The 15352-nt window shown below is 38.2% G+C and overlaps 1 protein-coding gene across 1 annotated transcript in view; it reads right to left on the bottom strand.

Moving 5' to 3' along the window:
* CAPN9 (calpain 9) overlaps window positions 1-11312 on the bottom strand; it is a 99153-nt gene extending 87841 nt beyond the window's left edge. Inside the window, exon 1 of the mRNA XM_075203301.1 lies at window positions 10917-11312. Coding sequence (XP_075059402.1) covers window positions 10917-11129 — 213 coding nt within the window. The 5' untranslated portion in view covers window positions 11130-11312. The remainder of the gene's footprint in view (window positions 1-10916) is intronic.
* Window positions 11313-15352: the final 4040 nt, after the last annotated feature.

The following is a 15352-nucleotide window of genomic DNA, read 5'->3' as shown; positions in this document are numbered from 1 at the left end:
TACCTGTAAAGCCATTGCCGCTTTAAATTTCCCCTGCAAAGTTGCCGAATATCGTCAACTTGCAAAAAGCACACTTTAATACATTTACCCCTAGGAGTCAGTTTGTCTAGAAATTGCCCATAATAAATACTTTAATATTAAACATTGTGCTTATATGATATTCAGAGTGAGAATTCTGCTGCCTGAGAAGACAACTGAAAGAGTGTGGTTCTGAGCCATAACACCAGCTACCACCAAGTAGAAGCATTTATGGTATAATTTTAGAGGCTAATTTACAGTTAAGAACATATTTAACTATTGGGTGCAAAATTTGGACCTGGGAAAACCATTTTGTTTTACAGGGGGAAATGTAAAATGCACATCCTGACTTACAGTAGTGAGGCGGTGCAGTCTAGCCAAACTCTGAAATTCAGTGTAGCAATTGATGTGGACGGTATGTGGGTGCAACATGCAAGAGCATGCAGAGTTAGCCCTACATGCAAAAAAACATTTACATTTCAACCACTTGCATTGCAATATGATTTTCTTGGCAGCAACTTCTGCACTTGGCCGAAATTTGCACTTTACTCTAAATTAGCCCCCTAGACTTTATTAGATCTCACTCCTGGTGAAAACTGAGTATTGGATGTGACAGATCTGTTAATAAAGTTATAAAAAAGTTTCAAAATCATACGTATATCCAGGAAGCATATTACAGTTCATTAATGGCTCACTTTTTTCATGTACAGTCATTTCAGCAGAAATACAGTACATACTTGGATCACAGCCATAAACTGTGAGTCATATAAAATAGATAAAGCAGGTTGAACAGGAGTTGGTGATAGCTTCACCACCTCTTAGTTAAATAGTTAAATATGCATTGTCATTTGATAGTAGCAAAGTTCATTACAAATCTCACCATTCTTGTTTCTAAAAGATTAGCCACTGGATACAAATTTAAACTCTAGTAGTAAAAGGCTTCATTCACGATTGGTGGTTACTGAGAATTGTACATAGTAGGTATGTGACATTTATGCTGAATAGCACTCCTACAAAATAGATGGTGCACTTGTCTGCCATGGTAACATCATACCAGTAACTATATAAATACCACTCAAAATTCTGGCATCAGTTTCTGCTGTAAATGTCCTAAAACTGCCACCTACAAAGTTATCCCTTGGATATTTTAAATAAGGTTTTTTTTCAATATTACACAATCTAAAAAAACATTATTGCAACACTTCTGTGTGCACATTGTAGCCACAGTGGGCTCTGAATTTTAATGACCTGACCATTGTATTTTTCTTATCGACAGATGCAAATTATACAAGTTTTCACTGACGTTCAGTAATTGTAATGACGACTGGAAACTCTTGTAAGAAATATGGCAGATTACACTTAGGTTGGCCACAGATGCAAATTGACCTTCATATGAGGCACTTGTACCAATGTCACAGCTGATTTATTTAATGATGGTTACAGCATATGACTGAAACAATAAAGAACATGACAGTGAAAATAAACAGTATATGCCATTAAGTTTTCCTTGATGACTAGTGAATTTCAGCAGTTCAAGATCATTTGTAAAAGTTAATACATCAATTAAAAACAGAACTTGGATAGGAAAATTCATGGCTATTAAACTACATGTTCACCAACTACAAACTGTGTGAACATTGTCAAGATAAACAAATGCAATATACAGCCACACCTAAGTATAACAGCCCTCATGGCAAATTTACATTTTATTATCAATGTTATGCTTCATAGCATAGGCAAATATAGCATGAAATGAACTCCAACTTTGTATTACCTTCACCATGTAGATAAAATACATCAGTATTGTACTTTGAAACATACACTATTCAACTTATTTACCTTTACTCATCATTCATGAAAGGTAATGCACGATCTAACAGCATTATATCATCAAGTAATTTACAATGGTGTCCTGATAAGATTGTATTTTATCATGTAAGAGTAAAAAGATAAAGCAGTATGGCAGCTCCCAGTAATATTGCTGTAAATTAGTATACAGACTAGACTGACTGTGAAGGTATATGTTCCCCTACTTGTCTACTATCCCAGATAGTGCACTGGCTGCTGTAAAGTCTATGCTATTGAAAAGCCTACTGCCCACTAGAAAGGTCATTCAACAATCAGTCAATCAGAAGAGGCTAGCTAGTGCTGCTGATCTTCATTATAATCATTATGTCTCTTTGCACCAGCCTTCCAGGACCTGCAAGAAGTACAGCTCCTGACAATTGTATATGCATCTCCATCACGGTCACCATTAGTCGCCATTACATAAACACGCCCTGACTGTCCTCTACAAGCGCTTAACCACTCCTCCCCTCCCTCATTCAATATCTCCAGAGTGTAAGGAGTGGTAAGTGTAAAATGCAACAAAATCTGCATATGGCATTATGTGTACATCTATTTGGTGTACATAATAAACAAAACGAAAATGTGCATTTTATACAAATAGAACCACTGTAAGTCCAACTCTACATGGGTCACTTTGTGTTCACAATCATGTAGCATTAGCTCATAGTGAATTGCTGAGTTACATTTTCGTGAATATTAGTTCACCCAACAAATTAGAGCCTTCACTGGTGATGGATGCTGAATAACCATATTGTCTCTGCTGCTGTAATAAACAAATTATATCAGAGTTTCCATTTCAGATAATCCTCACCTGTTCCATGCTTATCTACCTCCATAACTTACGTCTATCTTATTTAACATATTCCTTTAGAATGTCAGACTCCCTTTAAACCATTTTTTTCCCTTTATCTCAGTAATAAGCTCACCTCTAATTACCCTAGTTCTCCCAAGACAGCCTGGTTACACTCTACCAAGCTAAGAAACACTATGCTTCTAGATTTTGTTGTCTCTTGTTTTCTTTTTTACTCTGTGGAAATTTTTCACATGACTTCACAGCTAAACCTGTTCTCATTCACCCCAGATCCTCCCCTTTAGTTAGATAGTTTTATAAATAAGCAAATCCATATTTATCCTTCTGCTTCTCTGCATTTGCCTTTCACTTATTAACTTTCTTCCTGTTTCCCCCCTCCCTTTCTTCAGATGTGAAATTCATACAATACAGCTTGCTTTTTCTTTTCTAATCCACATTATTGTAGACAACTGTCCTAATAGGCCATATCACAATATTGGCAACTTTACTGGCTGGCTCGTTCATTCTCTACCACCTGACCTACCTCCCTTTATCATCAGAAACTTTAACATCTCTGTTGACTGCACAATACTTTTTGTTTGTACTTTTTCGCACTTTAATTAGTTTTTTGATCTTGACCAATATCTAGGGATGTGCACCGGCGACTTTTGAGGTCTCTTGTTTTGTGTTTTGGATCCGGATTTTCGTTATTTTTGAGGTTCGGATTTGTCTAGCAAAACACTTGACGAAAGGTCTCGGTTCGGATTTAAGGTATTGGATTCGGATTTTTTTTGAAAAAAACATAAAAAGTTTAAAAATCAAGTTTTTGGGCTTATTTTCACTCCTAGGCTATTATTAACCTCAATAACATTCAATAACAAGCATTTCCACTAATTTACAGTGTATTGTGAACACCTCACAATATAGTTATTAGTCCAAAACGTTGCAACAAGGTATCTTTCTGGACTGCGTAGAGGAGTGGGTCACCACAATATATATTAAAAACCCTGAACTTTTATGATTCGCACCAATAATTGTACCTGGACTGCGTAGAGGAGTGGGTCACCACAATATCTTAAAAACCCTGAACTTTTATGATTCGCACCAATAATTGTACCTGGACTGCGTAGAGGAGTGGGTCACCACAATATCTATTAAAAACCCTGAACTTTTATGATTCGCACCAATAAATGTACCTGGACTGCGTAGAGGAGTGGGTCACCACAATATCTATTAAAAACCCTGAACTTTTATGAATCGCACCAATAAATGTACCTGGACTGCGTAGAGGAGTGGGTCACCACAATATATATTAAAAACCCTGAACTTTTATGATTCGCACCAATAAATGTACCTGGACTGCGTAGAGGAGTGGGTCACCACAATATCTATTAAAAACCCTGAACTTTTATGATTCGCACCAATAAATGTACCTGGACTGCGTAGAGGAGTGGGTCACCACAATATATATTAAAAACCCTGAACTTTTATGATTCGCACCAATAAATGTACCTGGACTGCGTAGAGGAGTGGGTCACCACAATATATATTAAAAACCCTGAACTTTTATGATTCGCACCAATAAATGTATCTGGACTGCGTAGAGGAGTGGGCACTGGGCACCACAATAAAATATATAAAAAACCTTCAACAGATCTGCATTACACTACACATACGGCTGCTCCTCCATCCTCTCCATCATATACATGTTGGAGTTTTAGCGTGTGACAACCTCTTGTTTTTGATAATGTCAGTGCATTTGGAATATTTTTCAATTTGCCCCACACCACTGAATGTACTTTATCTATGATACGCAATACGCATCTATCTATCTTGACTGCGTAGTGTGGTGGCCCCGGTACACAATTTGGTACCGAGGCCACAATATAATTTAAAAACCCTCCACGTGTCGGAATTCCACCAAACAAGTATCTGGACTGCATAGTGGGGTGGCCCCGGTACCCAATTTGATACCGAGGCCACAATACCTCCTCCAAACATGGTACAGACAATTCGTCATTGAGATCCCAGACAGACAGGGTCAAAGTGTTATTGTTTGACTTTGTAAACCCAAAAAACTGTCCCTGTTGCACATAGTCGTGCAATGAAGACTGACTTTTTCATTTAAAGGCACGATCTTTCAAGTGTAGTGTTTGTAAGTCTAAGTCATATTATACTTTTGGTAAAATTGGTTTATTTTGTTCCTCTTTATGGTAATTAATTAGTAATAGAATTAAAGTATGAAATAGAATTAAAGTATGAAATAGAATTAAAGTATGAAATAGAATTAAAGTATGAAATAGAGTGGTATAGAGTTGTAGTGTGGTATAGAGTGGTCCACACAATATAATAATAATAAAACCCTCCACGTGTCAGAATTCCACCAAACAAGTATCTGGACTGCACAGTGGAGTGGCCCCGGTAGTAAATTTGGTGCCGGGGCCACAATACCTCCTCCAACTTCCAAGTGTAGTGTTTATAAAGACAGACAGCGTCGAAGTGTTATTAGTTGACTTTCTTAACCCTAAAATTGTCCCTGTTGCAAATATTCGTGCAATGGAGAGTTACTTTTTCATTGAAAGACTCAAGCTTTCAAGTGTAGTGTTTATAAAATATAAACAACAATACAGTAGTTTTAGAGCACGTCAATCCCTCTTGTTTTAAATTATGACAGGGCATTTTACTTTTGGTTTAATTTCTTGAATTTGCTTAAATTTGGTTTTACTTTTTGAACATGGCAAACGACTGTTAATTGGTCATATTATGCAAAAAAAAAGTTCCAAGATGGAATTGTCCTTGGGCCCTCCCACCCACCCATATGTTGTTGAAATAGGACATGCACACTTTAACAAACCAATCATTTCAGCGACAGGGCCTACCAAACAACTTTGGCTGAAATGATTGGTTTGTTTGGGCCCCCACACCAATAAAACAATTCATCTCTCCCTGTACAAACTAAACAGGCTTTACTGAGGAAAGATGTCGTCCTCATTCTCAACCTCTGATTCCTCTCCCCCTACAGTGTGTACTTCCTCCTTCTCATACATTATCAATTCGTCCCCGCTGGACTCCACAACCACAGGTCCCTCTGTACTGTCTGGAGGGCAGTGCTGTACTTCATTAAGGAATTGATTATTCATTTTTATAAACATCATTTTTTCAACGTTGTGAGGAAGCAACCTCCTTCGCCACTCACTGACCAGGTTCCCAGCTGCACTAAAAACTCTTTCCGAGTACACACTGGAGGGGGGACAACGCAGTTAAAAAATAGAGCCAGTTTGTACAGGGGCTTCCAAACTGCCTTTTGGCGTTCTACCATGTCACTACCTCTAGTTAATTTAGATTGCAAGGCTTGTAAATATAAATACTTTGAAGATAAAAAAAGCAGACTGCACAGACTGTGGAGCTAGAAAGTGTAATTAAATGGACCACGTTACTTTGGTGGCTATCTATGCCCCTACCCCCCCCCCCCGCCCTACACTTGTAGTTGAATATAAATAAAGCAGCCTGCATAGACTGTAGAACTAGAAATTCAAATATACAAAGAAATGGACAAAGGCAGTTTGGTATCTGTCTGCATCAGATCCCCTCTCCACTAGGAGTAAAACAGAAAACTATTCAGCCGTTATATAATCTAGAATATAAATAGAAATTGAGAAAGGCAATTTGGTATCTGTCTGCATCATAATCATCAACATCCTCCTCAGCGCCAGCTACATCAATATCCTCCTCCCGGTGTACAACATTCACACCTTCATTAGCCAAATCTGTAACTGGACTGTGGGTGATCCTTCCAGCATATGCAGAGGGCGTGCTGCAAATGCTGGATGGAGTCACCTCTTCCCGTACAGTGATGGGAAGGTCAGGCTTGACAACCACCAACACCCTTGGACTCGCCTTGAGGATTTGTGATAATTTCTCTTTAGAAGGCAGAGTTGTTTGCTGTTTTGTTGCTGACAGCATAACTCTCTTCAATTTTTTGTAGGGGGGGGAGGAGGAGGAGGGCTTAGATCCTTGGGTGAAGCTGAACCACTAGTCATGAACACGGGCCAGGGCCTAAGCCGTTCCTTGCCACTCCGTGTCGTAAATGGCATATTGGCAACTTTACGTTTCTCCTCAGATGATTTTAAGTTTCTCTTTTTGCTACTTTTTCTTAACTTGGGCTTTTTGGATTTTACATGCCCGGTACTACGAGATTGGGCATCGGGCTTGGAAGACGACGTTGATGGCATTTCATCGTCTATGTCATGACTAGTGGCAGCAGCTTCAGCATTAGGAGGAAGTGGGTCTTGATCTTTCCCTACTTTATCCTCCAAATTTTTGGTCTCCATTATATGTAGCACAAGATACTGCAGAATGTGTGAACTTGGTAATATTGCAGTACCAATGGACTTATACTGCTGGATTGGTTTTGCAAATTTGGTTATAATTATTATATTTTTTTTTTTTTTTTAATTTTTTATTTTTTTTTACTTTTTTTTTATTTTTAAAAAACTTGGGAATAGTGGGGAAATAACTATGCCCTTAGAAGCACAGAGCACAGGACACAGCACCACTGGACTGAACAGGACACGGCACAGGACCCAGCAGCACTACGGAACTCAGCAGGACAGAGCACAGGACACAGCACCACTGGACTGATACTGCAGAATGTGTGAACTTGGTAATATTGCAGTACCAATGGACTTATAATGCTGGATCGGTTTTGCAAATTTGGTTATAATTATTATATATTTTTTTTTTTTTAAATTTTTTATTATTTTTTACTTTTTTTTTATTTTTTAAAAACTTGGGAATAATGGGGAAATAACTATGCCCTTAGAAGCACAGAGCACAGGACACAGCACCACTGGACTGAACAGGACACGGCACAGGACCCAGCAGCACTACGGAACTCAGCAGGACAGAGCACAGGACACAGCACCACTGGACTGATACTGCAGAATGTGTAAACTTTGTAATATTGCAGTACCACTGGACTTTTACTGCTGAATGTGTGAACTTGGTAATATTGCAGTACCAATGGGCTTATACTGCAGGATTGGTTGTGAAAATTTTGTGGTAATTAAAAAATATTAAAGTAGTTTTTGGTATTTTTTTAAAAAACTTTTTTTTATTTTTTTAAACACAGGGGAATATTGGGGAAATAACTATGCCCTTAGAAGCACAGAGCACAGGACACAGCACCACTGGACTGAACAGGACACAGCACAGGACCCAGCAGCACCACTGACCTCAGAAGGACAGAGCACAGCACACAGCACCACTGGACTGATACTGCAGAACACAGCACAGCACAGCACAGCACAGCACACAGCACCACTGGACTGATACTGCAGAACACAGCACAGCACAGCACAGCACAGCACAGCACTAAACAGCACAGCACAGCACAGCACTAAACAGCACAGAACTAAACAGCACAGAACTAAACAGCACAGAACTAAACAGCACAGAGGACCACCTAACACACCCTCCCTCTACCCTGATCAATGCCCGAGTGAAGATGGCGGCGACTAGCGGAGAATTTATAGGATCCAAGTATCGCGAGATCCGACAACGGGATTATGAGTCAGAGCCTCAGTTTCACTTTTGAATTTGGCGCCAATACCCGGATCTGTCTCGGATCCGACTCGGATCCGCAACGTTCGGGTGGGCTCGGATTTTTAGAAATCCGAGTGCGCTCATCCCTACCAATATCATCATCAATATTTATTTATATAGCACCAGCAAATTCCGTAGCGCTTTACAATTGGGAACAAACAGTAATAAAACAATACTGGGTAATACATACAGACAGAGGTAAGAGGGCCCTGCTAGCAAGTTTGCTATCTATTGGACAATGGGAGTTTGATACACAAGGGTAAGTGCTACATCAAATTGCATATTGGTCCAGCTAGAATGCAAAGGTAAAAAGTATTGAGTGGGCTATATGATCAGTCACACAGCAATGTTGGTCAGAGGGATGTTGTCTTGTGATAGCTGTGTAGAGGTTGGCTATAGGATAAACTAGGGAGATTAAGAGGGTGGTTGAGGAATATTATAAGCGTGCCTGAAGAGGTGGGTTTCCAGAGAACACTTTAAAGGTTTGAATACTAGAGGAAAGTCTTATTGCGCGAGGGGGGGTAATTCCACAAGGTGGGTGTAGCCCGAAAACAGTCCTGTAACTGGGAATGGGAGCATGTAATGAGAGTGAACAAGAGACGCAGATATTGTGCAGAACAGAGGTGTTGAGTTGGGAGATATTTTGAGACAAGTGAGGAGATGTATGTTGAAGCAATTTGAGTTGGACCAATAGACTCTTGGCTCCACTCAAAGTAATGAGAACTTATTGATATTGTGCTCACTGATAACGTTTCTCAATATTGTTTTTTTACCATCATACATGTCCGTAGAACGCACATCAAACACAGACATTAAAAGACGCACACAAATATGAGGTTAAGGGATTCTCCAATCTAGTAACTCTTTCATTGCCCTATAATGCCACTCTTTTCTGCAAAAATGTTGCCACTATGCAATACAACAGCATATTATTATGAACTCTTGCTCCATGTCATTATCTCCCACTGCAGACAATTCAATCCCCAACATGTAATTGAATAAAACTTTGTCTATTACTTATTCATTGTATTAAACACCCTTCCTGCAATTCACTGTATCCCTTATTTCTCCAGCTACCTCCCCATATCTAGTCTGTCATATCCTTCTTAATTATTGGACTATGTTAAGGGTCATTTATAAACTGCAACAGTGAAAAACTGCAGGGCAAATGCTCTTTTGCGCTTTAAGGTAAACAGCATTAGTTTTACAGGCCACAATGGCGACTGTAGCTATGCAAAAGTTTGCACTGGCCACTGAACAGAGTTGGGTGGGCATTCATTGATAGATGCTAAGAGCACGAGTGTGTCTAGTTTTGCACTGAAGTGGAAAAACAAGATTTCATTTTTCAGGACAGGATTATTTCAATTATATTGGTGTGGAGAGGGCTCATTTACAAGGATGTTCTTTGCTTTTCAGTGCTTTTGATATAGTAATGCAAATTAACATGCGCATAAAAATAATTGCAATTGAAGATTAAAGTTTACAGGTGTATTACATAAACTAAAGACAGTCCCATAGCACCCATTACTCTCATAGCATCATGAAGATATATATGATGATCCAATGAGCAGCATAAAGTAATAAGTAATTAACAGGACTTTGAAGTGACAGAAATGATACCGAAACAATGTCTGCTCAAAACACTTTAAAACATAGAGCCATGCACATGTGTATGCGTGCGGTGCACAAGGTGTATTTACGCAAAATATATGCCCTGCAAACTTAGTGGATTGTAAATCCCCCTAGTGAGTCTTTTTTTCTCTCCTGCAGGTGTATTGTGTGATCCATACTTGCAGCACCCAGCGTGGCAAGTCGCAAACTCCAAAAAGGTGCACATTTTCATGCGCTGCCTTATAAATGCCGAGGTGGAGCAAAAGAAGTCCAATTGAAATTAATGGCAATCTCATATTATACAGTGCATACAGAGGCATGTAGGTAGCTTTAGGTCACTAATACAACTGATTTAACTTTCTTGAGGAGACGGTGCTAACTAAACATAGCCCCAATATCCACAAGAAAGCCATTCCCCACATGTTTGTCCACCACACCCAGCTCGTAGCAGAATATATGTAACTGCTAAATAAAGTGACTGGCAGGTTTTAGAAGCCTTAACTGCATCATATTTTTACAAGTGGGTAGTAAGTAACACGGCTTTCCATCTTATATTCCATTATCGGGTTGTTGTGTTTTAGGAGAAGTATGTCATGTTATGTTACAGACAAAAAAAAAAAAAAAAAAGTCAACTAACAACATACTGCTAAATTCATCATTAGCATAGGGTAACATTGAATCCAGCGTGTGGATCGCGGTGATGGCTTTACAGAATTAGGTTAAACTTCCACAGAAGATTTCAATCATGAGATTGAATCTCATGCAAATGATCACTTAATAAAAATGTGTATTTTGCCTAACATCTCATGGGATGAGTGATTAACTGGTTATTCCATTCAATCTCTATGTTTGAGATGAATTGCTTGAAGCTATGTAAGGAGATTCAATTGCATTCACTTTACAGCATTAAACAATTTATAGAGATTGTTGTTCTCACTGGAAACAGAAAACCAGTGATTACTGTAATGAGATTAATCTATTAACATTGCATTACTAAAAATCCCCCATGCAGCCTAGTCCATAATACACCAATTGTATTTCTCACCTTAGGCCTTTTCCACACAAAGGGAATATTAGGCTTCTCGCTGTAGAACAGCGAAGCATCATTTGCAGGGAAATCTGCATCTTCGAACAGGGTTCCATTTCTAAGACACTCTTGCTTGAGCTGTTCATAACTTTTGCCAGATGAGTGAATGCTTCGGGCAGACTGCGGGGAACTGGGTTCCTTCTGTCTTGGGTCTTGATAGATGTATGGCATTCTTTTCCTAGCTAGTGCAGCAGCGTGCAAATGTTAAAAAATGGGCTTTGAAATAAGAAGGCAAACAAAAAGTCACACAATCACACAACGCAGCTACTGCATAGCAGTCTGACAGCTAGATGGAAAATACAAGTAAGGTGGACAAGCTGAATTGTTCACAGGAGGGTGATTAAAACAAACATTCAAAAAATGTTTGCTCCTCCTGTTCTTCCACCTGTTAGAATGAGAGAAAACCTACCTTTGGCAAAGCAAAGTAATGTAGAAGGGAACACCCTGTTGAGCCAACACTAGTAAAGACAAACTTTCAGTTTTATTGTGCTTGGTACGCAAATTGCAGGAAACAAAAATACACTATAAAATGTCTTGGTGAAAAATGATTTTAAAAAATGTATGTAAAGACTTTTCTTAAAGTAAGAATTATATAATATATAATATGATATAAAGAATGTCTGACAGTTACTTCCCTCAGTTTCCCTAGCCAGATTTTCTTAATTGTTGGAACTAGATAAAATCTCTGTAATACATCAAATGATTACATTAAACAGTATTGCTTTTATAAGTGTTTTTCCACCAGAACAGGCTTTTTTGTTTTTCTTTTCAAAGTAAAACAGAGGGGTATAATTTAAGTAAAATTAGGCACATTTTGATTTTTGAGGGGTGGGTGGTTCTTCTTTTGGCTAAAATGAACTGTGAATGTTGCATTAATTGTTGGAGTATATTTTTCACATCATTTTTATTTCTTAACTAAAACTGTACTACAGTTATTATAATTGTAGATTTGTAAGGCGCCACAGTGCCCCGCAGGGCAGTGCAATAGGGAAAACAGTACATACATAAAACAAGAACATACAAGGTAGACAAAATAAATGCAGACATAAAACAAAGGGTATGGAGGACCCTGCTCATTAGAGAGCTTACATTCTAAGTGGAAAAGGACATAGCTGAAACAAGATGAGTGAGTGTGGCTTAGAGTGGAGATTGGGACAGTTGTGAGGGTGTATTAGTGTGAATAGTGTTATCGAGGATACAGTTCTACAAAAATGATTACCATCCAGGAAAATATTTCAGTAATTGTCCAAGGTAGAGCTACATGTAGTAAAACAGATCCAGCAAATCAATAGAGCTCACCATCTTTCTACTGTGACAGATGTGCTGTGTAAGTGGGAGGATGAATCACAAGCCACAATCTCCTTATTATGGCTCTTGATAGAGCCTCTTGCTCACCAACCCTTCCCCCCCCCTCATCTACCCCAGATTTACAGCCAGAGTTGTGAGAATCAGAGTGTCCCCAGGAAAAATGGCTGCACAGAGCAGTCCCAAGAGCTCCAGCTAGAAGGAGCAACATGTTAGTAAAATATTTAAGTGGTAGTGCAGATGTAATATAGAAAACATAACTACATTTTTTCTCTTTGTGGATTTTATAAAAATAGCTCTCATTGACTTCAGTATTTCAAACTTTACAAAACAAAATGTCAATAAAACTATACAGAAGTCATTATTATACAAATACATAAAGCATTGTTATGGTAATGTATGATGGACAGCATAAGGCATTGGAAATGAAACTTTATTGCAATGGAATTTTAACAAATTTTCAAGTTTTTGTCTGCTTCGGCAACCTGGGAAAACTGGGTTCCTTTTCTCTTCGCCTAGATAGTTCTTTACTCAGATAGTATTTCAGAGTGACACAGTGTACAAATTGTACAAATCAAATTGTTTAGCAGGTTTTATTACTCTTTGCAGCTTCTGCACCTCTAGACAAACCTATGATAATTATGGAACGCACAACAATATTTTTTCATGTATTTCTTCTTGTTCACCTAGCATATAAATAATTATAACTATAAATAGTTATTTTGTCCCAAAATCTGTAATAAATACCTGTGCTCTTACAGTCCATTAAGCATGTGAGAAATAATGCAGGTGATGCCAAGAAATGTCATCACACCAAGTACAGTATTGTTTTGAAGATCTTCTGGAATACAATTTCAGTTCTGCTGCTGAGACCCAGTGAGTTCAGCTGTCATTGCTGTTACCGTCTCTGTTCCTTCTCTGGTGATTTATGCAGCCTTTTTGGTAGCAGCAGCCACTACTCTTATGAACATGGGGAAAGTGAGCATGATGCCATATGTGCACATAGCCAGTCCAAGCTGGCAGATAAATATAAGTGTGCCCATACAGCACAAAAGCAAATGCCCTCTCCAGAAAAAGAACAGAAAAGTGACTTTATTAAATGTAAATTGTGAAGGACAGTAATAGTTGCCCGCAGGTGACTGTTTAGGACTCCGACAACAAATAATTTATCTTTTATATCTCCAGCTTCTACTGACTCTCCTTATTCCAACCGTACCACAGTATTGTTAGCAGCACAAAAATGCCAACCGTCAATGGCTGTTTTAGTATTGTTGACAGATAATGCTTATTCCCTGCAGTAGCCACACACACTTTCCCCACTAGCAGCTACAATCCTTATTTCATACTTTGAGCATCAATTATTCTCCACACCACTTAGATTGTAAGCCATTTTGAGCAGGGACATCTTTACTTTTTCTTTCATGTTATTGTACATATGTTGTTTGTATATTTATCTCCTCAATGTACAGCACTTTATAAATAAAGGATAATAATCATAATAAGCTAAATCAGATGTGCTCTAGGGCCTGATTCAATAAGAAAAGTTAAGAAAAAATTGAGTAAGTTTTCTTACTAAAGTTTTCTAAACAAAACCATGTTGCAATGCAAGGGGTGCAAATTAGATTATTATTTTGCACACAAGGAAAATACTGTCTGTTTTTTCATGTAGCACACAAATACTTGATAGCTTATTTGTACACTGAAATTTAAAGTTGATCTAGGACATGCCCTACCCCAACTATAAATCTGCCATCACATTTTAAATTTACCTCCCCCTCAAAACCGACATGGTTTTGGCTTACTTACTTACTTTTGCTTAACGTTCCTTAATGAATCAGGCCCCTAATTACTAAATATAAAATTTTGCATGTATTAAATTAGATCTGTTTTACACATAGAATACAATTATAAATATGAGGTGAGTTGATCTGGTGTACAATATGATAACATTCCTCTTAGTTCTAAGCATGTACTATATACAATTTGTATTTTGTACCCTAGGGCATAAAAACAAGATAAACAGGAAAAAACACATATTCTACTCAACACCTAACCCATCCCCGGCATTTACATAGGAAGCAATACTAGGAATGTAAGTAAGCCAGTTTTGCATGACCTCTAGTCACACAAAATACCACTGTTTTGTTCCAAATTCTAAGTTCCAGCACGGCATGTGGATGATTTACAAACTAGTCAATACATACTGTAAATATTTTTATTTCTTCTAAAATTGGAACACATCAGTGTCAGGATGAGAGCATAAATCTGATATGATGAAATAGAATATTGGATGTCAGGGCCCAAATAAAACATTGCATTGATACATAAATGAACCTGATTTTCAAGTCAGATAAATGTATGACCAAATGTTTTTTAAAAAGGAAACAATTAGCCCAGTAGGAGGTAATTAAGCTAGTCAAACCTTTTGTGAGGACACCAGCTTAAGATATGCAGATTATAGACATCCATTGTTTTTGATCATGTATTCCACTAGCTAATTGACTTCCTTTCAATAGATATTGTAAAGACAAACTAACCACTAGGTGTAAATTAGAGAGCCACATGCCTAGGTGAGAATCTTGGAGACTCCTGTAAAACCTGTATGCTCTTTATGCAGGTATATAGAAATATGAACTTGAAAGGAAATGCCTTTATTTTCATATTTTGGGAAATCCATTTGCCACTCCATACTGAGGGGCAAAAACCACACAAGGATTTGAAAACATAGATACCAACTATACAGGGAACAGCCATAGTATTTCAGGTCGAGATTGGATATTGTTGAAATCGCATCATATTTGGAATTTAAATGTGCGGGAAGATATGACCGGTTTATTGAAGGGGAGGTTATGTCTCTGGGAGATATCTGAGAGAAGCTAAGACAGGTCAAAACCTAGGAATAGTTTTGAACAAACCCTAGGTGACACCCAAGGGACATTTCTGCCCCCACATTAGCATTCACACTGCCCTTGTGAATGCCGTCCCATTTGAGTTTGCTTAAAAACCTGTGTTTTGAAGGGACAATTTGTCAGCTTCTTGGGGATCCATCTAATTGAAGGACTGTCCATCTTTTCTGCCTGCCCCAGGCA

Source organism: Mixophyes fleayi, chromosome 3 (genome assembly GCF_038048845.1).
Source record: "Mixophyes fleayi isolate aMixFle1 chromosome 3, aMixFle1.hap1, whole genome shotgun sequence".
Taxonomy (NCBI): Eukaryota; Metazoa; Chordata; class Amphibia; order Anura; family Limnodynastidae; genus Mixophyes; species Mixophyes fleayi.
This window is presented reverse-complemented; position numbering and strand designations above follow the sequence as displayed.